Source organism: Hippocampus guttulatus, chromosome 14 (assembly GCF_054856545.1).
Source record: "Hippocampus guttulatus isolate MCC_2025c chromosome 14, RoL_Hgut_1.0, whole genome shotgun sequence".
Taxonomy (NCBI): Eukaryota; Metazoa; Chordata; class Actinopteri; order Syngnathiformes; family Syngnathidae; genus Hippocampus; species Hippocampus guttulatus.
The window spans coordinates 6559065-6583822 of record NC_141274.1 but is presented as its reverse complement, the minus strand read 5'-3'; the positions used below and the strand labels follow the sequence as shown (position 1 = coordinate 6583822).

Here is a 24758-nt window from a genome sequence, read left to right as displayed (position 1 = left end):
AGAGGACTGGCTTTCCATTGACAAAGGCCCTCTTCGATAGGCAGCGAAAGCCCACAAAATGAAGCTGTAAATCTGAAATGGGGAGGTAAGTGGAGGGATGCTTGGCTTGCAGGGAGCGGTTTTTATTATTTATCACCAGCCGGCTATTTTTAGATGCCGCTGCCGGGTTGGCGTCAAGGGTTTCCAGGTGCACGGATGGCAGGTTTCCCCGTCACCCGCAGGTCACACGGCGGGGGGAGGCCCAGGTGTAACAAGCACAGGGATATGTGGGGGGGGATCAGAAATGCCCTCCGATTGGCAACTCTTTCCTTTTTCAGGACTGCAGCATATTATTCATACCACTGATGGTACCAGAGATGGTAACAATAATTAAGTGTGTGTGTGGGGGCTACATTCATAACCACTACCATGGAAAAAAAAAGGTCATTTCGTATTCTTGACACTTTCATTACATTGTGAAAACATTCGGTGGATATAAAAAGGCTACACACCCCTGTTCAAATGCCAGTTATTTTGTGGTACAAAAAAAAAAAAACACCACTGACGTGACCTATAATCTGAAAGTAAAAATAAACAACTGCAATAATGTGGTTGCACAAGGGCTTAGATCAGAATCAACCAAACCAAACTCATGTTAATGTGCCTATGATTCTGTTGAATCCCAAATAAAGTTCAGCTGTTCTAGCACAGAGCAGTCCTAGTACAGTGACAAAGCTGTTTCCATTCGATTATATTCCACAGTCTGAACCCCGCAAAAATTGCCAAATCTCCTAAACACATGCTGGCAAATGTGTTGTGGTCCAATGAAAACAAGATGAGCATACTTGGGCAACCACATTATTTCCTTGTATTTATTTATTTATTTATTTTTAACCTCCCAGAAAGATTTTTTTTTCTAACTGCATGATGCAGACTATAGGTCACAATAATGATGGATTCATTCTTTTTTTTTTCTAAATAACATAAAAAGGTTGCGTATACTTTTTATATCAACTGTCCACGATGTCGCGGTTACTTTCTTGTCAAATATCCCACTTGATAGGTGAGCAATATTTTTTGGGAGTAATTACCCTATCGCAGACGGCCCGGTGGTCCAGTGGTTAGCGCGTTGACCTCACAGTGCAGATGTACCGGGTTCGATTCCAGGTCCGGCCTTCCTGTGTAGAGTTTGCATGTTCTCCCCGGGCCTGCGTGGGTTTTCTCCAGGTACTCCGGTTTCCTTCCACATTCCAAAAACATGCATGGCAGGCTTATTGAACACTTAAAATTGTCCCTAGGTGTGCGTGTGAGCGCGGATGGTTGTTTGTCTCTGTGTGCCCTGCGATTGGCTGGCAACCGGTTCAGAGTGTCCCCCGCGTACTGCCCGAAGACAGCTGGGATAGGCTCCAGCACACCCTGCGACCTGGTTACCGTATCGCATACCTGCTGAAGTTCTGTCTCATGCCCATAATTATCTCTTTCTTCCTCGAAGAAAGAATGATCACGTTTTCACAATGGAAGCGTTCGACCTATATGGGGTAAAAGGGGGGTGGGGGGAAATACATTGCCAAAAGGTTGCTAGAAACACTAGTTAATTAGTTTCTCCTCCAAAATAGGGAGCTATAAGCAGGGGAATAAAGAGAAAGGCTTGGAGTGCAAAAGATAAAAAATGCAAACAAAGGAGGAGTCTGATGCGGGGAAGGACACAGTCTTGTTTGATTGAGTGGGAGACGGTGGAGCGGGGGTTTGCGGGGAGGGGGGGGTCGCTAGGTAGAGGGCGCACAGGGAGACAGAGTGCATTAGAAATGATTGCGGAGTCGTGATAGAAGGGAGCGCAGCGTGGTGGATGGGCTAAATTCTGATGTCGTGGCTGATAACGCTGCCTTGTGTCCTAATGAAAAAATCCAGATGCTATCTCTTTCTCTCTCTCCCTCTTTGGAAAATGCCAGCTCTCCTCCTCGTCCGCTCTTCTACTCCTCCTTGGTGCCACTCTCTTTGCTCTCGAGGGCCCCGTCGGCCAGGGGAGATTAAGTTTAGCTTCTCCTTCCAGCCAAAGAGCCCTCGAGATGTTGACAGGCTCCAGGTCTAGTGAGCCACTTTCCGACCCTGAGTGTGTCTGTCTGTCTGCTTCTGAGCAGATTTTTGCTTCTTTTTTTTTTTCTATTCCACATTTGCTTAGTCTCTTTAATCACCTCACCAAATGGTTACAAATGACTAAAAGTAGTCGTAAGTGCCACTGAATATTATTGTACATATTTTCGACCAAAAAAATGGGATTTAAAATCACACGTCATGAAAAACAGTGACAACCAAATAACGGTCTTCATTTTTTCAGGCAAGACCGAGCAGCTTTAACCTTCACATCATTTTAACCCTTTCGTGCACCCTGTAACCTGATAACATGATAAGCTGTCCACTGTAGTAACCACTGTCCCTGAAAGGGTTGAAGTATTTACAAAAAAATTCAATAAAATGTACTGGTTCGATGACAAGCATTTGTCCGATTCCTGATCCAGACAAACTCGATGTTTTTACAGCATGGTTTCAAACGGAACGGCTCTCTTTTTCAAAGTCTGTGTTGGACATGACTTCATGAGCCGGATGTTTGTTGGTAATGGGCCAGGCAGTTGCTTGCCGTCATCAGTCCACAGCATCCCCCATGTGTCACTAACGGTCTATTTTTCCCCCTGGTGCTGCCTCGCTTTCAAATGTGTCATTTTATTGTTCTGATTTCTTCTCCTTCTCCCTCTAGAGAGTGGAATATGATTTCACAGAACATTAAGTGGATGGGATCTGGAGGGAATAGTGAGGGAGGCGATGGTGCTGGTGAACAGGGATCTGGCCTAATTAAGTAGTTGTGCACCTTCCACCCATCCTCCCTTCTCCTATTCCCCGATTGGTTAGCAACTTTCTTTGTGAAGTGTGTAGGGCAAAGACGAGTCATAATACAGACTTGAGGAGAAAGAAAAATATTTTATGGTGCAGCAGGCTGTGCTCTCCCAGCTGTCTTTGGGCAGTAGGCGGGGGGGGAACACCCTGAACCGGTTGTCATCCAATCGCAGGGTACACTTAGACGAACAACCATCCGTGCTCACACTCACACCGAGGGACAATAACTTCCACAGATTTAACATTAAATTAGGTGATCCTTTTACACACCTCTAGAGGGAGCCTGCGTAACACTACAACTCAATCCTGCGCATTGAACGTGTCAGTGAAATGACGGACGACTCTGTGCGTTATGGTGTCACCATTACAGAGGCACGAGATAGGTCGGCGTAGCAAGAGGGTGTATGGAGGAACGTCACATGTCCTCTCCGGCATGTCGGGCGCAGGGCAAGCGTGTGGTGATTGATGGCGGAGGCAAGATAACATCTCATCGGGGCGCGCCGCACAAGGGTGCCCGGCAGCACAATGATGGACGAGCCCATAGACACGACATAAAAATCGAAGCCCGAATATATGTGCTGTGTGTGTGTGTGTGTGTGTGTGTGTGTGTGTGTGTGTGTGTGTGTGTGTGTGTATATATATATATATATATATATATATATATATATATATATAAAACACATTGTCTGCTCCCGTTCTTAACTTGTAATATATAGTGATAGAAATTTGTTTCGCAGCCCATTGCTGCAGACAGTGATGGATGCCAGAGTGAAAGAGAAGAAAGCCGAGAGGAGAGCGAGATTTGCCGTCTGTGCGTTTCGCGCGTGTTTGTGTGTGTGCTAGCGGGCGTATTGAGGAAATGTGTCCGTGTTCCACGGTTTCAAACATGACTTTTTGCCACGGATCGAGTCACACAACGGAAATAAATAGGAAGTCGTCCGTTTCATCTTGGGTGGACAATAGGTACACAAAGCCCAATTTTTGGAGCTGAAGTTGGATTTGTCGGCAACAACTCCTAATTTTGTTGTTTGTAAGGCAAGGGAATGAGATGCGGTCGGTGGATGATTAGAAATGGGGGTTGCACGCTCTGAGGACATTTTACATTCGGCATGCACTTGATTCCAGACTTTCAATTGGAATTCTGACTTTTTTTCTGCATTGAATCCCCCCCCCCTCCCCAAATCCATACCTGTATCTTTAATATTTGTAATCTTTTAATATTATTTGTAGTATTTTTAGTGATGGCCAAGTACCGATACTGACCTAATACTCCAGAGCAGGCCGATACCGGCTTCCGATACTTAAGCCAATTTTTTTTTTTTTTAATTTAACAATTTTAAAACATCTGACATTAAGTTCTCCTCGGCTGCAGTTGCCACTACCCTGTGGCAGTTTGACACATGGATGAATCATCATCCGCGTCGGAAAGAAAGGCCTATGTTCACAATATGTTGTCATTGATATAAAAGCTCAAAGGTACTCCAGGCAGAGAAGAAAGCCATCCATTTTGGCCGTGATTCCCCCACGCACACGTGACATGAGCGTTACATCACGTCATACAACACATGCCTCTTGTGTACTCTGGTTGCACAACTCACCGCTGGGTCTTTTTTGAAGCAGATATTAACCTGTAGCTATTGATATACGTATGGCGTTGAACCCCCCCCCCCCCCCCCCCCCCCCCGCAGTCTCCGCACACATGTCATTCCATGTGTGTCCTCGGGAAGCCTTGTTAGTGTGGCGTGGTACACCTACGTGTGCGGACCACTCCGACCACCTCAGCACATTGTTGGCCTATCAAATGGACTTGTCGTCACGAATCTCCCAGTAGCTGATGAATATTGGATGGGAGTGGATATTACCTCGATGGAGGAGGCCTCCCCCCACCAAGGCAAGCGAGGCTGCACACTCAGCAAGTCAAGTGCTGCCTCACTGAGACCAAATCGAGGTCGCGAAAAAGAAAAAAAAAAACTCCCCTCCGGTAATGAAGCGGGAAACTGTGGAATTGTCGTGGATTTCACAAAAGGTGAAAATCCACTCTATAGAGAGACCGAATAAAACAGGACATTTTTTTTAATTCGATCTCCCCCTCTCACGTGTTTTAAACACAGTTAAAACGTATCGAAACACACTTACTCTAGCTTTCACTTTCCCAATCCTCCAAAAAGGAGACCTAGGATGCTTGCTCCTAGCTGTTATTTTTCACTCCCGGCCAAAGTTTCCTGTAAAACGGATACATTAAAAAATATAATCAGGAAAATGTAATCAAATAGAAGTCTGATAGCTTAATGCTAACATTTGATGTCCAAACAAAAATTAGCATGGATGTAACTGTATTTTCAAACCTTCAAACAACTCTTACATTCACGCAGTGGTTCTCAATTGGTGGATCGCAAAGCCATTTTGGGTGGGTCGCCGGCAGTTAGTAAAAAAAAAAAAAAAAAGGAAGACCATGGACTATACAAGGGAAGCGACAGGAAAGCTGCCCGGTGCGGTAGCCACGAGTCCGTATACAAACACAGTGCAGCTCAGCCTCTGGCGAGCAGACGCCATAGCGAACGACATGCTCTTGGCGGTACATCAAACTCGTTTGAAACGGCATTTGAAAATGGCACGTGCTCCACATGTGTTTTAAGAGGCTGTTTTCGGACAAAGGTCGTTCTTAACTTCTATACAAGTCAGTCCAGCTTTGCAACAATTGGAAAATGCTGGTGGCAGGGTGACAGCACTTGAGAACCATGGCCTCAAAAGACAAGGAGCAGTAACATGCAAGCAGGGGAACAACCGACTATTACCGGAGCTTAGATAGGAACCTTCTCTGCCAATTCTTCTTGCTCTTAAAGAACCATCCTCCTCTCTACCTGTCTCCATAAAGCCACAATTGAATTTTAAACCACTTCCCTTTCATCATCGCACGCGGTGGACTGTAATTCCAAAAATTGTTAGAGGAGGATTTCCGAGCTTGTTTGCATTCGTTAGCTCGGGAACATAATCCACGCTTGTGCCGGGATAGATAAATGAATACGGAATAACTCAATCCTAAATGCGTCCAATGACAAATTGAAGAGCCTCTTGCTTAGCTCTGCCCAATGTATGAGCCTTTGTAATACAAACGACACCCTTTATATCACAAATTCTGTTTAGTAAACAAGCGAGAGATTGTTTCCGATGTGTTTGTCGAACTTTTAAATCAGGAATGCGCTAATTCCTCATTGCATCTTGTCAAAAAAAAAAAAAAGACTTAGATGAGGTTGTTGTAACAATGTTCCCATTATGTCAAGTCTGTCCTTTTTTTAGACACTCACAGGAGCAATGAATAAGCGGAGCTGAAAGAGTAGAAGGCGGAAGAGACTTCGCAATCGCTGTTTTATTTATTTTGAACACTGGGGTTGAACCTTGATTTATTTGTACCATTTCTTTGATCAACCTCAACTTGGAAAAACTGAATTTAAGTCTGTATTTATTCATTTTTTTAAAGACACCGAGAAAAATTGGTGGATGTGCACAACATGCATTTCCAAGAAAAAAAATTGGACTCTGGATCACAATTGAATTCAAGTTGAAGTGTCACAATGAAAGAAAGTCAACTTTGGTCTCCTTTTGATGTGCGTGCCCTTGATTATATTACAGACATACGAGGATAGATGAAGATGGTCTAAACTCCTCAGTAAGCCGCAGTAATATCAGTTGTTTTTGGCAGAGGATAAAGAATAGATGCCTGTGAGAAGTGCTGTATTGTTGGTCTACATGTGTTGCGCATGCTTTTCTATTTTCCTCTATCAGCAATCAGTACAGGTTTAGTTGTGGTGTAATTTCTTTCGTAAACAGTATTCTGGCACTCAAAGTGTATCCGCGGGGCAAAAAAAAAATTGCCCGTTGCAAATAACGGGTCAGGCCACACCGTTGTATATTGTCTTTGAGATGAGATTTAGCACAGACGTTCACATCATTTACAATCATATCGTCGCACTGAAAAGACAGACCTCCATTTTAAAGAGGAGAAAGATCCGTCTTCACCTTATTTGCATATCAAAGGATCTTCCCAAACAGATGGCCGCCGATTACATTCAAGGCTTGGCTCGAGTTCAGTGCAAATGTGTGATGCGGGAGGGGATTGCTGTCCATGTGACGATCTGGCAGTCGAGACTTAATTGATCGCTCCCTCCCCCAGGCTGGTTGGTGGCGGCCAATCAGAGGCACCTCAGTGTGAACCTCCACGACAAATGCCTGCGCTGCCCACTGCAGTTTGCCAGTCCGTCGTGGATGAAGGGTCACAGAAAACCCCCCAGACAATGTAAGTCACCACATTGTGGTCAACGTTGCTCTTGTTCCTTTGAACCCTGGGAACACACATAGACGGGCTGCGTAATCTGCTGTTGCTACCCGACCTTGTCTCACTAAAGACTTTTCCTTGCTTATCTGATACTTACCTCTGCCAGCCTGTCTGATCTGCTGATGCTACTTGACATTACCTATTGCGTTAATAAAAAAGAAAAAGGTTTTCTGCCTTTTGGGCCAAAAAAAACTGTCGGCACTCAACGCTCCACTGTATAGTCTTCTTTTAAAGAAGTGCTTCCATCAGATTTTTGTTTTTGGACTCCAATAGTGGTCAACAGTGGCTTTGTAATTTCTTAAGAGCCATCATTTAGGACCACAAAAGGGAAATTCATGTTTTCCAGTTCCTCAGGGAGAAGTTGAGTTGTTTGCCAACACTCATTCAGTTGTTATGTGTAATGCTAACAATACAATACATGCTGATTTATATAGCGCTTTCACAACAGCGGCAGCTGTAACAAAGCGCTTAACAAAACAGTTAACATAAAGTAAAATAATAAACACAACACATAACATAAAACACGGACAGTCGTGCAGTCCTAACCACTTTTCCGTCACACGCTTTGTTGTTTGAAGCAGTTTGAGATGAAAGAGGAGAGAATCAAAGTGTCCTTTAACCAGTGGATCAGAGACGTCATGCTCAAAATGTGCACACGACGGCTACAAGCTACGTTTCAAAGTCAACAAGAAGCTGTAGCATCCATCCGTCGAAAAAAGCGATTGGTTCACTTCTCCTGTCCCATGGAAATCCATTTCAATTCCAAGCGGCGACTCTCGGCTCCAAATACGCATCGGCGCTCTGCGCCGGCGCTCCTCTCTCCCCATCCTCAACTTCAGCAGCCATCCATCCAGCCGCACCAACGCCGACTGTCCAACAGCGCCGACATCTCCACTGAACAAAACGGGGTTGTGAAAAATGCTGCCCATTACAGGCGCAAAAAACACAAGCGCCCCAGGTCTGTCCAGCACCGACAGTCAATGGGGGGGGGCAAGTAGCTTGAGCCTGACAAGGAGGGGGAGGGGGGGGGGGGGTTACAACACGCGGACACAAAAGCCTCAGCAGATGCGAGCCCAGAGTGATCTCGCCGTGAGGTGACATTGCTGAGCACTGTGACTCTTTGCCAAACAATGTTCCATCTGCTCGTTAGGAGTTTCCTCTCTCATTATGTACACTGAATAAAGGCGACAGTGCCCCCCCCACCCCATTGATCCTTTTGCACCCCAGCTTTATGCAGATTTTGAAGCCAATAAAATTCAAGTCAATCCATGTAATGATTAAAAACTCAGCATAATGACAAATCCCAACCGATTATCATCGTGATGCCAGGCGGCGTTGGCGTCTAGTGGAAGAAGGAAAGAACGAAGGGGCAGAGAAGGTCCCAAACTAAGAAGCAGCGGCGGATGGTGTCTTTCCAACGTAGGCCTTTCGCAAGCGGCGGCGTGCAAAGCACAGCGAATGCTCGGGGGCAGACGGATGATTTTGGTGCCCTAGAAAAATAATTTGTCCACTTTATGGCCATCAGTCACGGCAGGATGCCTCTTCAACATGCCACTTCGAAATGGCCGACGGGCATGCCCTGAAAAATTTTGGTACCTGTTGTCGCTTTCTTAGTACAGATAATTATTGCCTCGAATGAAGTCATGTGCCTCGACTCGCTGTCCTCTGGTCAATTGCGTGAACGAGAAACTCATTCACTTGCCACAAACCAACAAATGTGACTGTCAGTCAAACAGCTTGCAGCATTTTACTTGGCGACCCAGGAAAAATAGATGCTGGGGCCCATTTCGGGAGAGTTTGTGGGAGGTGATTGGATGACGTACGCAGGCTGCTTTAAAAGTTATTCGCTTGCGTCGCCTCCCTTTTGCCCCAAAAAAAAAACAATCGGAGATGGTCTGCCTTCAAGGGCTGCAGCAACATGTGATCAAGCCGCAGGTCAAATAGTTTCGTTGCCGGCGAGTTGAGCTGCGTTGATGACTCTTCAAATGGCCCGTAATGCAATTTCACGTGTTCCTTCGGGGTGAACATACGTGCCGCGTAGAGTACTCGCGCCCAGGGTCTTTATTGCACATAAATTGAATTTGATATTCCCTTATTGCGCCGTGATGGTGGAGCAATGACACCGAGAGACCCTCTCCACCGCACGCACGCCAGCAAGCGTGATTGTCACCATGCGGGCTTGATGGAGCCTCCGCATTTGCTATTGATGAGTGCCACTGGATAGGATGACGGCGCAAAGTGAAACCAGAGACGCTTTCGTCGCATGGGGCGGGGAGGGAAGCGGTGACGGAGGCGGTGGTGTGATTTTAGCATTTCAACATTGTCAATTAACAAGACGGGTGGAGCAAGCACATGGTGTGGACGGCAGCGACGGGTGTGGGGAGGAGAGGAGGCTAAAAAGAAAGATTCCAAAAGACGGAAGTAGAGAAAGAAGATGGTTATTTATGCATTGAGGAAGGAGAACAGGAAACAAAAACTGGAAGAGAGATGGATGGAAGGAGACAGAGAGAAGGGTGAAGAGGTCTATGAAGCTCTCGTAGATAGGAGACAGGAAGTTGACAACCCCGTTCAGTGATTCAGAGCATCCCTAAAATAAATTGAGTACCGGACCCCAGTTTATCAATAATACAAGGAAAGTAAACAATTGAAGCACACGCGGCAGATTATAAACTGCGTTCAGAAAATTCATGAGAGCAGAGCGCACTCTGCTACAAACAGAGGACGAGGACGGTGAAATGTGCACTTACTAACTCCATTCAAGTTTTTCTTTTTAGTTGAAAATGGCTTACCTTAACCAGGATTCCACGTCACAATCCTGGTGGGTTGATGCGCCTCATGTCACAGTACATCCTTGTTGTGGAAATCAAAATCTAGTTACCGTAACGACTGTTCTTCTTCTTTTTCACCTTCTTAGTCTTCTTCCGCTGGAAGTACAAGGATTAACAGCGCCAGTATTTATTTTTCATTTTGTGTTTTAAAAATGCAATTTATACGGTATAACAAGAGTGGAAACCGTGTGACGACATTATAATGTCTTGATTGAGGCCTGAATCTCCCCTCGAAAAAAGTCCATCTCTACTTTGTGGCAAATTCACCCAAATGTATCACCCACAAAAAAAGCGAGGGAACACCGTATTACATCTGGGTCTGGACATGTCGTTGGGTTGGGGTTGAACTGATTAGTTGTCTAGTCGACCGTTTCACTTTACTACTCGCCATAGACATTTAACGCTTGAAAATAACTCATCGCTAATCATGTGTTTTCTCCGATGCCGTCTCCCGACTATAACGCTGTGTGGAGCAGTGAAATGTCCGACCAATGAGGCGACGTAGTTTTCATACATCTTCCACCGTCCTGAGACTACGAAACTAAACTAGCGGCAGATAGCGGTTAGCACCACTAGATATTCTCGATATTCTGATCACTGCTCATCTTCAAAGATTCATAGTAGCAGTGTCATTTTCAGTGAAACGGGTCTGTAACGCAAACATGCCTGTTTACCGCTGTAAATGACATCATCAGCTTGACTTGCACATTGTAGTCAACCATAAAACACCTTTTGTCTTTCAAGCCCTTATTCACGATACACTGAAAATTCGTAAACTAAGCAGACTCTCACTTAAAGTTTATCCTATACTTGTCTAACTTGGGCTGCAAATCTTAATTCCCTGTTATTTTTGTGATTATTCACCGCAATGATTTACAAAAAGATACCTACATAACCTCACAGGCGCACGTGACATGCATTCAGTATCAACCCATTCAGAAATCAATGCATCCTCTTTTTTTTTTTTCACGCATTTACGTGAGGTGAATAACTGCAAGTTACGCAAGCAGATTTGATTAGGTGAGGTGCACTGAGCAGATGGACCTGACAATATATACACACAACACACACACGCACACCTCCCATGGATGAAGCCAACTGATAAGAGCGACAAGTAAGCCAAAGGAACATCTAATCTTAAGCGCGCCGCTCACAGTGACATCGTCAGATGGGGTGTCATTGAAACAGTGTACCACCATTCAGGGAGCTTCGGACAACGTTACATCAGCGAGCGGCACGTGTGCCGTCCATGTGGGGAGGAGAAGCCGCAAGGTGGCAAAATATATATATATATATAATGATAATAAGATCATTGTTATACGTCAGTGTAATACTACTGGCATCACATGTGAGAAGCGCCGGAACATATAACACCAACGGCAGTGGAAAAGAAAAATGGAATTGAACAGATGCATGTATTTTTACATTTTCATTTGCCGTTACTTGAAAAGTGTCTAGAAATTGGCTGTAGTTTAACGTCACTTTCACGTCTATTGATGTATCTACCGAGGTTAAAATAGTTCACAAAAAATGAAATTAAAAAAACTAAAATTGAAAATAAAAATAAATCATTAAAAAGAAAAAAAAACTGATACATTTTACGTTTATAAAACAGCCTAAAAATGTATTTGTGGGCACAATCAAAAACGACGGTGACAAATTTAACCTGACATAAACCTTTTTATTGTGACAATACAATACAATACAGTGATATGATCCCATAATCTCTTTGCACATATTTCCCCAACTTCATATCTTGCATTCCGATTTCCCGTTTCGTTTCTCACCAAAACCCCCTTTTTTTTTCTTTTTTCTTTTTTTTTAAACAAAACAATTTCCTTTCTCTCTGTCAACATGTTCAAAGAACACTAACATAGTAGGATGAGCAATATATTTTGAGAGATAACTTATGTGAAACGTCACAACTTGTCGCCGCACAACACCGATCACCAAACCAAATATGAGCACAGCCGCAGAAAATGAGCGTGATCGAGTACATCGCTTCCATCGTGGCTAAAGAATGACATTGTGACTCGGGGGGGGGGGAATTTTTCAACACAGTGTTACACTTTAGGGTGACGATATGCATTCATAGCCTTTCGAGATGAAACATGCACACAGAAACAACGTCCCCCGTCTTTTGTTTTCTGGAACTAGAGCGACGGGGGATTTGGAGAGTAGACCACAGGGCTCAGGTTGATCCTGGGAAAAGACCAAGCGGTGTTTTCGAAGGCATTGTGTACATGCGGACGGGGAAAGCTTCTCACTCCAAACGCTGCGTAAAGTTTTCTGGGAAAAGTCCCTTTTGCGCTCCGGTTCCCAGCATCATCCAGTCACTCTGCTTGAATCCCGTCAGCCAGCCGGCTTCCTGCAGCGGCGGCGGCATTGAAAAGACATTTGTCTTGAATTTGACATCGCTCGACAGATACGCGCGACGCCCGGCAAACTCACCTGATCCTCCACTGAAGCGGTGGGGACCACTAAGACCACATCACCTTGCTTCAGGTCCAGCTCGTCGCTGTTGGCTGCCTCAAAGTCGTGCATCGTCTCCACCTGCACAATTTTCCCCCACGGTCATCATTTCAAGTGGTGTTTGGCTTTCCGAGAAGGCAAAGGCGTGCGCCGACGTTTCCTTCAGACCAAATCCAAGACTGACCTTGTACAGGAAGTCGCCCGGGAGTCCCCCCGAAAATGAACTTGTGGGTTTGATTGGAGGATTGTCGGCCGCCACGCAGTTGTCACTGATAGCCGAGGGTGAGATGATGTCTGCGTCGCGATCATCGTCGCCTTCGTTGCTGGAGGCGGGCTCAATCACCACGGATGGGATGGCCATCGTTTCCTGCGCAAACCAAGAATAACTCAACTCAGCCTGACCGGTGGGTGTATTGACAATGAAACGGTTAGTCACGCCAAGAGAGTGGAAAAAGCTTGGATGCTACGTTTGAAGCTAACGGAGCTAACCCGATGTCAACCACGCTAGCTTGCGCCGCGTCAGTGTACGTTAGCAAAGCCTCAGATTCTGAAAGTGCATTTAAATGTGTATGTTTGTTATACTGTTAGATAGAAACACGATCAAAAAGGTCGAAGGGGGAAACTAGCAGTTATTGAAAATGAATAGAAGTCAACCAAGGTGTCAAAGTCATGATTTTGAAACATTCCAGATTTACCGAAGCTTCGTCGACAGGACTTTGCTTCTTTTCTTCTGGAACTGAAACCGATTCCTAAAATCAAAGTCAAATAAAACATTTTCATTAAATAACAAAGCAATTTTAATGTTATTTCATAACATGATAAGTTGTCCACTGCGGTAACCGCTGTCCCCGAAAGGGTTAAAATGGCGTATAACATGCACAGCCATCAATAAACGTTCAATTGTGATCGATTATAACCATGAAGAAGTTGGCTTATGGTAAGCCAAGTGAAAATGAAACGTGTTCTTTCACTCACAGGAGGGATTTCTTCCAGTGGTGAGCAACAACTTTCTGTTGTATTTTCCTCAGCGGCGGTGGGAACCGGCAGTGGTTCGTCCTCACCAGCCAGAGAAGCTGGAGGCACTTCTTCGCCGGCGGAAGGTGCTGAATTTGCAATCTCCAAAGCCTCAGTTGATCCGGGATTGACTTCGTTCTTGTTCAAAAATAGAGCCACTTTCAATTCTTTTTTTTTAACTACGTTTGACAGTTTCTGACAGTATTTGAGTCATAGCCGATCAAGACACAAGAAATCACAAAATGGCTACTCACCATTTCATCAAAATCAGCAAAGAACGATGGGCCAGTGGCATCCTTCAGAATACATGTTGAAAATGAGACAAGAATCTCAAACGGTCATTTAAAAAAAAAAAAAAGTAAGGAACAAGAGGACGCGTCAAAGAGGGAGCACAGGGGGCGCTATTACGGAGCTGCGGGAAAATGAGCATTCTGAGGCTAAGGGGACAGACGGACAGAGACATGATGGATGGATGGATAGTTCCAGAGTAGGACGGAATTTGCTCAAGCTGCCAAACATTCTAATTACCGACTGAAGTTGAAAATAACAAATCGGGTCACTCAAGGCAATCACATGTCAGGCACGGAAAGCGTTTAAGAGGAGGAGGAAAGATCAGGTTGGGGTTAGCGGGAGGTTTAGAATTTCAACGGACGTCTACTTGCTGCCAAACCAGCACGCTAAAAATGGGACCATGTACCTCTTCCTTTTCTTTAGCTACATCTTGGTACAATTTTCCAAATCTCAGGTTTGCAGCCTCATCTTCGGACATGTCAGAACTTTCGGGTTCCTTGCGGACTTTGGTAACATCTACACCTTGAACTTCCGAGGTTGAGCTTCTTTGTTCATTAGGAGGGTCCGAGCAGCTGCTCTTGCCAGCTTGCTTCCAGGACACGTTGCCATTGACCACAGCATCTGTAGAGGCTGCACAAAGACTGCTTGCAAAAGGATCCCACCGGCTTCCTCCATCTCCAGAGACCACAAAAACGTCGGCCTCTAAGCCGGCTTCTGACTTCAAACGATCTGCCTCGTCCACAGTTTGGGATTCAGCAAAACGAATGCGATCGGATGAATCTCTGTCCTGTGTTTCGGCAAAAGGATCTGAACTAAAGCCACCTGCCCCTCGTGATTCAGCAAAAGGGTCGGAATCAAACGCACCTCCTCCCTGAATGTCAGCAAAAGGGTCGGAATCAAATGCACCTCCTCCCTGAATTTCAGTAAAAGAATCTGAATCAAATGCACCTCCTCCCCGAGTTTCAGCAAAAGGGTCGGAATCAAACGCACCTCCTCCCTGAATGTCAGCAAAAGGGTCGGAATCAAACGCACCTTCTCCTCGAGTTTCAGCAAAAGGGTCGGAATCAAACGCACCTCCTCCCTGAATGTCAGCAAAAGGGTCGGAATCAAACGCACCTCCTCCCTGAGTTTCAGCAAAAGGGTCGGAATCAAACGCACCTTCTCCCCGAGTTTCAGCGAAAGGGTCGGAATCAAACGCACCTTCTCCTCGAGTTTCAGTAAAAGGGTCGGAATCAAACGCACCTCCTCCCTGAGTTTCAGCAAAAGGATCGGAATCAAACGCACCTCCTCCCTGAGTTTCAGCAAAAGGGTCGGAATCAAACGCACCTCCTCCCTGTATGTCAGCAAAAGGATCTGAATCGAACCCGCCTCCCTGTGCGTCAGCAAAAGGAGCCAAATCTAACGCAACTCCTTCCTTTGCTTCTGCAAGAAGACTGTTACAAATTGTGCTTTGCCCCTGTGTCTCTGCCAAAGGATCCGAATCAAATGCGCCTCCCTCCTGCGTTTCCACCCAGCTTACTAACTCCTGACTTCCAGCATCTCCGGATATGACAGCTGTTGCTTTTTGCTCATCTTTCGGACCTTTGTCCTTCTCCTCACCACCCCGACTCGCTGAGGTATCCTGCATCCCCGCTGCGTTTCTAGCATCCGTGTGATCGTCACGCGAATGCTCATCGTCCGCACTTGCCCAGCTCCCTCCCTGCATCCCATCGCCCCATTCTTCGGCGGTTTCGTATTCCGATCCTGAGCCATCAGGAGACCTGGACCACCACTTCTCTGTTGCCTGTTTGGAGCTGTCCTCAATCTGTTCACCAAACTCGTTGGTGAAGATGAGCCCAGGGGTGGATATCCTGCGACCTCCCTCCCCTGGCTCATTTCCCTCCGACTCTGCCTGCGCAGTTTCCGGATCATCAGCAGCACCATAGAGAAGGTTGGGGTGTGTTTGAGACGGTACATCTCGACTGCTAACCTCATCCTCTGCTGTCTCACTGTCCTTGGGAGGAGGAGTAGGAGGAGTTGTGACTTTATCTCCATCATCACCCTGATCCCCTCCCTCTGCCCCTTCAGGAGCTCCTGTGGCAGCCTCCCCTGCGGCAGCTTCTCCGTTGGTAGCCGCTGAACCAAAGTCAGCCGACCAGTCGGCGACAAAGCCGCTTTCCGAAGCCTGAGCAAACGCAGGAAATGAAATGTTAAAAAGTTTGATGAAGCCGGTCGAAGAAAGTGCTGCTGGACAGTCTGCTTTGCATGTTTGCATTGTATATGTTGTGATCTTTATCGTGTGTTCAGTCTGAGTCTGGTGTCAAATACGACAAGCAGTTAAGATGTCGTGTTTAGTGAATCGCGTGTGGACTTACAGTCTGCGCTGGCTGAGCCTAGAAAGGGAGGAGTAGGACACAGGTGATGTATGAAACCATTTCACGGACAAATCAAGTGCAGCAGAGCCAAATGCACTCACCGACCACGTATCCCAAGGCACAGCAGTCTTGTTGGGGAGGAAAAAAAAGAGGCGCTTCAACTTTATAAAATGTTACAATTCAGTCGGAAGACATTCAAGACCAGTAACAACAACACCGTCAAACGATATACGGCGAAACCTTGAGTTGCTGCGCTTATTCCACACAGCTGCTATTAGGTGGCAGACTAAAATGATAGCTCATGGAAGTCAGGATGCATCGTAGTCATATGTTGACAATCTTATGGTTCAGAATTAAAGCCAACGATTAATGAAAATTAATAAAAACTACAAGGAGCGTGATTGCGAATAGCAAACACTACAACTTTGGGAAAGAATTGATTCACAATAGCAAACCTGTCATTACTAGTAACGATTTACAAGAATAGGGCACCTCAAAAGACATGCTGGATACTCCATCAAGCCACACAAGGCTCGAAATCAACGATTTCGCAGAGCGGATTCCAAATCTAGGCTGCTTACGTCACCTAAGTGCGGGCCGAGGTGAGAGATCGGTGCGACTTAGGTCGGAGCAACTAGCTAGCAACGAGCTTTGGCTGGCTACTACTGCCTGGTAAAATACGTTGCGGTTTCGCTCCCATGTCAGTAATCACAGCCTCCACGTCTGCGAAAAAGCTACACTTCTGACAAGTATCGTTCTTATGAAAGCTGGAGAAGCCATGCTAATCGCCAAGCTAACCTAATGTTATCGCTAAAAACTGGATCGAAGTGCTTGGGTGACTGAGCTCACTTCACGGAGGTCTCGAAAGAACTGCCTTCATGTGGACCGCATCCAACTTTAATAATAGCAGGCAATTTAAAACGTGTCGGGAGAGAAAATGATACAAAATAATGTTATGCACAGCTAAACAGGAAACAATTGTAATGATTGTGACAGGGTCCCGTACGATAGTGGCCTAGAAGATTACATTTGGTAAAACCGGCACGGTGGGCGACTGGTTAGGAAGTCGGCCTCACGGTGCAGAGGTGCAGGGTTTGATTCTGGCTCCGGCCTTCCTGTGTGGAGCTTGCATGTTCCCCCCCGTGCCAGGGTGGCTTTTCTCTGGTTACTCCGGTTTCCTCCCACATTCCAAAAACATGCATGACAGGCTGATTTGATTGAACACGCTAAATTGTCCCTAGGTGTGAGGGTCAGCGCGGATGGTTGTTCATCTTGGTGTGTCCTGTTCGAAAATGGATGGATGGATGGATAACATGTCGGATGCCGTGTCTCTTCAGTGTACATTTGATCATTTAATAAAGCGGCATTACCTGAAACTTTTCTCATTTGATCCAGGTTTATTTAATGTTACCTCAAAATAAACAGAGAGAAGCTAAGCAGTCCCAGTGTGTAGAAAAATAGCTTAAAGAATAAACCGAAATGATATAAAATGGCCGAAATCATAACAGATTTTTTTTTCTTATGGCCTAATACACAGCCATTCACATTGCATGCAGGAAGATGCTTTTGTGTCAACAACCTGCGGTACTGGCGACACACTTTCATCCGGCTGGAAGGCGTCGAAATCGAGATCAAGGAGCGATTCTCCCGGCCTCTCATTGGGCTGTGGACGCACAAAGCAGTTATGAGGCAACCCGTACCGTAGCGCCTTTCCCTTTAAACGCTCAGAGACCTGAGATGGTGATGGTGCCGGTAAAAACTCTCCTCCAAACAGATCGATGATTTGCTCCTCCACCACCTCCTTGGAAGGCGTGACTTTGGGGGGCGGAGGCACAGGGGGGCCCTTTTTCATCTGCACAACAGCAACATTGTCATTAGACAACATACGGCCTTTGGCAGTCATCTCAATGCTGTCTGGCTTGAGTGCCTCGAACTAAGGTGAACGTCCTCCTACTTACCATTTAACGTTCAGAAAGAAACTCGCCTATTCAAGATTTGGTTTTCTGTGTAACATAACTAACCATAACAATCTGATGAAAAACAACCCCCTAACACAAACTAAGGGACATCTAGCAAGATGCACCGAACGTGACTGAATTGGACAATTGCTAAAAATAAATAAAATAAAAATGGTCAAGTATTATTGTAAAACACAATTGCCCGGACTTCATTTTGTTCCCGGAATTATCATTTTTGTTGCGATAGCGACCGCAATACAGCACGGCCATTACAAAAGCGACATTAAGATGCTGTTTGCCTGCCATTCAAATTTTGAATCGCAGCAGAACTTCTTTGAGACGGTTGGCTACTAATGAACCGCAGAAGGCCGCACCCTGCGCTACGGCGCAGGTGGCCCTGGGCCGCAGCGCTGGGTGTGCGGCGGGTCCTACTGCAGGACGCCAAGCTCACAGCTGGCTGGTTTGACAGAAAATTTCTGTAGAGGTCCAACCGGCAGGCGAGGGTCTGTGCGGGGGTCGACGTCGGAGAAAGCGTAGTTTTAAACTTCTCATGAAGCGGGGAATGGGTGTCACGTTATTGACAGTGGTAGAAGCAGAGATGGGGGGATTATTGATATCCAGTACTCGAGTAGAAGTGCAATTACTTGGAAACACGACAAAAACACATTGGTTCTACAACACCGGTTCCCACAAATTCCGTCCGCCCGAGTGTCCGTGAACAGTGAACACAGCTCACTTTCGTCTCATTCATTCCACGAATCAATCTTTGTAAAGATTTGGAAAGAAATAAAAGCTTTCCATGAAACCACTTGGAGAGTAAAAAAAAAAAATACTTTGAACTGTACGATGTTTTTCTGTGTTATTTGAAACGATTGACCAGAACAGAAGATCACTTCATCAAACGAAGGCCGATCATCTTTGATCAATATGATTCTCTGACCCGGTCCCCCGTTCTCCACTGTAATCACGTCACCCTCGTCAAATGCTCAAAGGCAATCTGTTAAAACTTGCGGAAACACCAAACTCATTCACCGTCGTGGACATTTGTTTATCGCCGCCGACAAATGTAATCGTCAAGTATCTTTTTGTTCGGGTAAGCATAGTGAGAGAGTCTCTCGCCCAGCCCGTCAGTGAAATTCAAGCTTCCACGTAACTGTACTAACAGACAGATACCAGTGGGTGCCAGTGTTGCATCACTTTGGATTTCCATCCATCCATTTTCTGAACCGCTTTATCCTCACAAGTGTCGCGGGGGCGTGCCTGTGCCTATCCCAGCCGTCTTCGAGCAGTAGGCGAGGGACACCCTGAACTGCTGGCCGGCTAATCGCAGGGCACACAGAGACAAACAACGATCCCCGCTCACACTCACACGTAGGGACAATTTGGAGTTTTCAATTAGCCTGCCATGCATGTTTTTGGAATGTGGGAGGAAACCGGAGTACCCGGAGAAAACCCACGAAGCCACGGAGAGAACATGCAAACTCCACACAGGAAGGCCAGAGCCAGAATTGAACCCTGCACCTCTGCACTGTGAGGTCGATGCGCTCACCACTTGACCACCGGGCCACCATCACTTTGGATTTGACATCCCAAATCGTTTTTGAGTATGGAGGAGTGAATCTCAGCTTGTCGCGTCATTTAAGAGGGGGAGAAATGCCAACTGTTTGGAATTCAGACAGGTTTAGGCACTTCACACAACATGTGTTGGAATGTGTTTTTCCGTAGAAAAATAAACGTGTCGCGGTTGGTAGTGGAAAGCAAGTGTCGCCATTGTGAAAATAGGTGACGCAAGTCTGACTGTGAATTTGAAAGGAGAAAAAAAAGCCACTTACGTTATAGTCAAGCCCTGGGCGGGGTGAATCAGCATCACCCATGGAATGTTTCTTTGCTGTATATTTAGGCTATGGAAAATTTGTACCTCAATGGGTGTTTGGAGGCGATTTTTTTAAAAAGTACTTTCAAAATGGCTGTGAATGAGTCGAGGAATTTCAGCACCTAAATCAGAGTCGCCTTAATGAACACAGTCAGACAGGACAAAGGACAAATGCCGTCGTCACTCACTCGGCATCCGCACGAGTGGGCAAAGAAAATGGGAACCGGAATTGTAGACGCGACATATTTCCATACATATTTGTCCAAATGCGCTTGACAAACATGTTCATAATGCCGCTAGATTGTTCCTAATCCACACAAACACCGACACACGTGTGACACGGCACATGTTCACTCACCATCCAAGAGATGAGTGTGCAGCAAAGAAGAACAGCCACAGAACATTAAACAACAAACACAGCCCGCTTGCCTGATGCTAGCATGCTAAAAAGCTAGCTAAATCATTGTGCGCGTTCAACTAACTTGGCTTACATCCTCTCATAAACGCTGCGAAGTCATTACGACATGTTACAAACGTTTGTGTCTTCACTCACACATAACTCGGATTCGACTTGTTTACCTGCATGGGAGATTTGGGACGCGGCGGCCCGGGAGAAACCGGCCGCAGCATGTGATTGGAACCGGCGTCTGGACTCTCGGGTGGACTTTCGTCTTCGGGGGGCGAAGGCGTCCGAGCCAGCCGCAACGGCCCCGAATCACTAGCCAAATTGGAAAGAGTTGAAAGTCGACCTTACTGACGAAGTTTCATGAAGCTTTTAAAGCATCGCTCACACATCACTGATCCATCTGTCGATTTGAATGTTTACCCACTGCATGATTGTGGCATTTTAGACATAAGGAAAAACATACAGTACATAACACAAAACACCGGACGTTTTCTCGCCAACCTCCATACCTGGGTGCTCCTTGGATGGTGAACATTTTGTCAGCGTGTTGTTCACTCAGTTGCATCATCACTTCGTACAGCTGCTTACACACCTACACGTTGAGAAAAGCCATCGCGTGGAGCAGAGAAAAGAGATCCTTTGACTGCATGAACCTTTCAATTTGAACAATTGGCTGATTTCATGACGTCCCGCCACACCAGAGAAATCTCTCGGTGAAATCTGGCCTCCAGACTCGTCACGCTTTTGAAGGTGCTGATGTAGAATCCGACTCGGCTGAAACACAAAAAGAAAAATCATAATTTCCATTGAATCGATGCATCTGGCTGACATTCATGTTCGCGTTGAAAATCGTAACTATAATAAGTTCGAACTACCGTATTTTCCGCACGAAAAGGCGCACCTAAAAGCCTTCCATTTTCTTTAAAGCTCACAGCGCCTTAAAATCGGATGGGCCTTGTGTATGGTCATTACGGTAATATGTCAACCCCAAAATGGCTCCTCGCTCAAGACATGCTGACAACGCAGAGTTCAAACTTAAGGTGATCGGTTACGCAGTTGAACACGGAAATAGAGCAGCGGCAAAGGAGTTCAACGTTAACGAGTCAATGTTCTAATTTGCTGTTGGTTAAGTGAACTGTTTCACTGCTTTATTAAATAAGTTTTACTGACATCTGATCCTCACTACAGTATATAAATCAGGGTGTAGTGTAGTGTCGTGTTCTGTTGGCATTTCCTTGAGCGTAGCTCCATCTAGTGGATGCATTGTAGATTGCGTCTTATGATGCGGTGCGTCCGATATATGAAAAATCTAAAATCGGTTCTCGACCAAACTGAGCGCACTTGAATGCGCCACTTGACTCCTCTCGCCTTCCTTACACGAGGAAGTGACGCTTCCTTGGGGAGACAAGGAAGTGACGCTTCCTCGTATAGCGTTCCATAGTGAGCAGACGTGTTCAATAAAAATATTTTTTTGTTTTTTTTAAAAGAGCGTGATTTCGGTTTTCGAACAGCCTTCTGGAACGGATTATGGTCGAAAACCGAGGTATGGCCGTATATATCTGAAATAGACATCAAATTAGATGATAGAGACCTGTCCCAAAGAGTTGGAAGTTCATCTTGCAGACCAACGTTGAGCTCATCAAACACACTCTGAGCCTTTCGCAACTCGTCATCAGCCTGTAAAATGCAATACAGAACACAGATCGCGACTGGATGCTGGAAAATTATTATTCCATCAGGTTTGCTTCATTCATAGTTGGAGTTCTCGATTATAGACCTCGAGGTTTCTATTGCTACGGAACAAGGCCTGTAGCCACTAACGGCCGGAAAGCTGTTGACAGGGTGGGTCAAGTGCAGCTTCAAAGAATTGTCACACAGAGTAGACGGACGGACAAAAGACATTTGGACGGTTGACTGGTGACCTTCAGCATCTTGCGGTCATTTTTCATCCCGGACAGCTGCAGCGTTTCAACATGATGACGAGCGCTGTCGTAGTCGATGAGTTTCCGGCTTCTTTTGGCCACACGGGTCTAAAGACGTGAAGGCGTCAGTGATGCAGAAGGCTTCAAAAATCTGATCACGGTGACAGCCGATCACCTTCAGGTCAGGAAACTGCTGCAAGTATCCATCCAGATTCAGCAGCGTCGAGTCCACCAGCTTATTGTGGAAGTTTTCCCACAGTGCATCGCAATCCTACAGGGGAAGTAAAAAAAAACCCACATTGAGTATAGCAGACCTTATCCTACACGATGTTACATAGCCAAAAAAAAAAAACTTTAATCTTTTTGGAGTGTTGACATAATTGGGGGGGGGGGGGGTGGTGCACCGTCATGATCAAAAACAAAGGCGTACCTTGCCAATGGTCATCACATCATCTTTTCCGTGCCAGTCTAGCTCATAGACCTCGTGGAGAGACTGCGTCAGGTTGATGGAGGCCTGCTGCATCCCTGCGCAGCAACCGCGGCACTGAGCATTAGTGGCGCCATTAGCGTCCTGGCGTATCGTTCATGATCCGCTCACAGCACGTATCAAATGCCCCGACCACACACATGCTCCTAACGCCGTGCGACGTGTGTGTCACCTTTGATAGCGGACATGTAGGCCTTCATCTCTCTCTGCAGCCGCGAACCTTCACACTGACACGCAAGGCACTCGTTAATATGTCAGGCAGCAGGGAAACAACGCGAGTGTGCGGCACTTCGGTTGTCTCTCCACACGTGTGACGCAGTAGCGGCGGTTGTGTGTCAGTTTGGTGTTTACCTCCTGTCTTCTGAAGTTGATGACAACTTGTTCAAACTGTTCATCTTTGGTCTCGTCGGCTTTGCCCAGCTTCTGCAACACCTGAGCCGTCATTTGCGTTAGACATATCGTAATTGTGTATTTCATCAAATCGGGACACAATTTATGCCTCTAGTTTTATTTTAAATCCTATTATTGGCACACATGGTGCACTTGGGCAAGAAGTGAGGGCCGTGGCTTTGGACGGACACTCGAAGGTGTGGAGGGAGGAGTCAAGTGAGGTTACGTGCAAATCTTGCTACCGATTACAAAAGCGCAAACCCTCCCTTTCGTATTTTCCATGCGCCCTTAATATTGATTTTGATATCCTCCCGACATTTTGCTATGATAATCCTTGCATGAACTCATAATGGTAGTATTCAAGTTTGTTCTGAGGTTTCTTGTATTTAATTAGCTGTTTATAAATTGTGTGTGTGTAGCAGATCAGAAATTGTGTAATGTTTTTTACAATTAACTAGTTAAGAATAAAATGAGGCTACTTATTTCACCACATGAAAAAAAAACTTTCATTGAATAAAAATGTAATTTCTTGAGGCACATGTTGAATATCACAATATCGATATGGCAATACTTATAAAATTACACACAAATACACACTGGATATGAATATGGATATGTCCACAAGTACTGCCGATATACTATGTAGCTAAACGAGTCACACGCGACGTTATCTCGCGAGAAAACAGAACGTTCATGTTGAGTGACGTCTCCGTAGGTGTTGAGCCAATTAATCAATAAATGACATCTGGCTTTGGTGGGCGCGTTTCATGTGGTGTCTTTCGCTCAACGGCGACGTCATTGGTATCGCAGTCTAAAAACGTCCACATTTGACGTTGGGAATCTCTCGCGGCCTGCAAGGACGTCAGTGTCCGTCCATCACCTCCTCCTCATCCTCCTACTCCGCTGCATCATCACCTCCTCTTCGTCTTTCTCCTCGTGCAGCCGCTGCCTCTGCCGCTTACCTTCTCCTGCGCTCTGTTGAGCCTTTTTTGTACATTTTTGGCGAAGATTCCCGTCTTGATGTCCGCCATGACGCCGCACTGACATCCGCGGATTAACGGCAATACAGCGACGAGGGGGAGGTGCGGGGATGTCAAGTGCGCTTGCGCGAGCGGGCAAATCAGATGGTCCAAGTAGGGGGCGGGGCCTATTCCCCATGGTTTGCCTGGATGTTGAGCGGGAAAAACTGTTTGTCATATGACGTCGCCGGCACGGTACGTGGGACAACCCGAGTAAACAAACGTAGAAGTTGAACAATATCAATAAAAGATGAAAATAATCATGATATAAAACAATGACAAATAAAATGGTGATTAAACATGTTATTCTTATCCTGTTTGATATTTCAACATTTTTAAAAAAACGTATTTTGTCTACATTGGGGTTTCGGAGCTTTTCTTTGCCCGGTAGGGGGGTGTAGATCCGCAGATGTCGCAAATATTCGTTTGCTGAGGGGTTGTGACGCCGTTTGAGACTCGTTGACGATGACAGTGGGCTCTACAAATCACCTTGACCTCAGAAGGATATGACGTTTCTCTCGTCCGTTGTAATGTTGACTTCCA

General features: G+C 45.8%; 1 protein-coding gene across 4 annotated transcripts; it reads right to left on the bottom strand.

The window, feature by feature from the left end:
- Positions 1–11689: 11689 nt before the first annotated feature.
- On the bottom strand, positions 11690–24303 carry amph (amphiphysin). Of its 4 annotated transcripts, none has more exons than XM_086129205.1 (21): positions 24159–24303; positions 23158–23238; positions 22979–23033; positions 22750–22844; positions 22495–22590; positions 22320–22427; positions 21989–22074; positions 21096–21171; positions 20907–20989; positions 20571–20709; positions 17893–18012; positions 17740–17823; positions 16262–16288; positions 16161–16178; positions 14213–15970; positions 13770–13811; positions 13477–13653; positions 13197–13250; positions 12686–12868; positions 12481–12582; positions 11690–12397 (listed from the first exon to the last, which is right to left on the bottom strand). In XM_086129205.1, exons 1-21 carry the CDS (start codon positions 24225–24227, stop codon positions 12293–12295), a joined length of 3558 nt encoding a protein of 1185 aa, XP_085985331.1. In that variant the 5' UTR covers positions 24228–24303; the 3' UTR covers positions 11690–12292. The 4 variants fall into 4 exon arrangements, with proteins under 4 accessions (XP_085985331.1, XP_085985332.1, XP_085985329.1 ...); XM_086129206.1 differs by having other exon boundaries at positions 15776–15970; positions 24159–24302; XM_086129203.1 differs by having other exon boundaries at positions 24112–24272.
- Between the last annotated feature and the right edge of the window lie 455 nt (positions 24304–24758).

Coding starts and splice junctions, on each gene's coding strand:
- amph (XM_086129203.1), bottom strand. CDS start 24,243: ATGTCAGTGCGGCGTCATGGCGGACATCAAGACGGGAATCTTCGCCAA. Junction 20,990..21,095: donor TTCACCGAGAGATTTCTCTG/GTGTGGCGGGAC, acceptor CTCAACGTGTAG/GTGTGTAAGCAGCTGTACGA. Junction 12,869..13,196: donor GTCCTGTCGACGAAGCTTCG/GTAAATCTGGAA, acceptor TGGTTTGCGCAG/GAAACGATGGCCATCCCATC.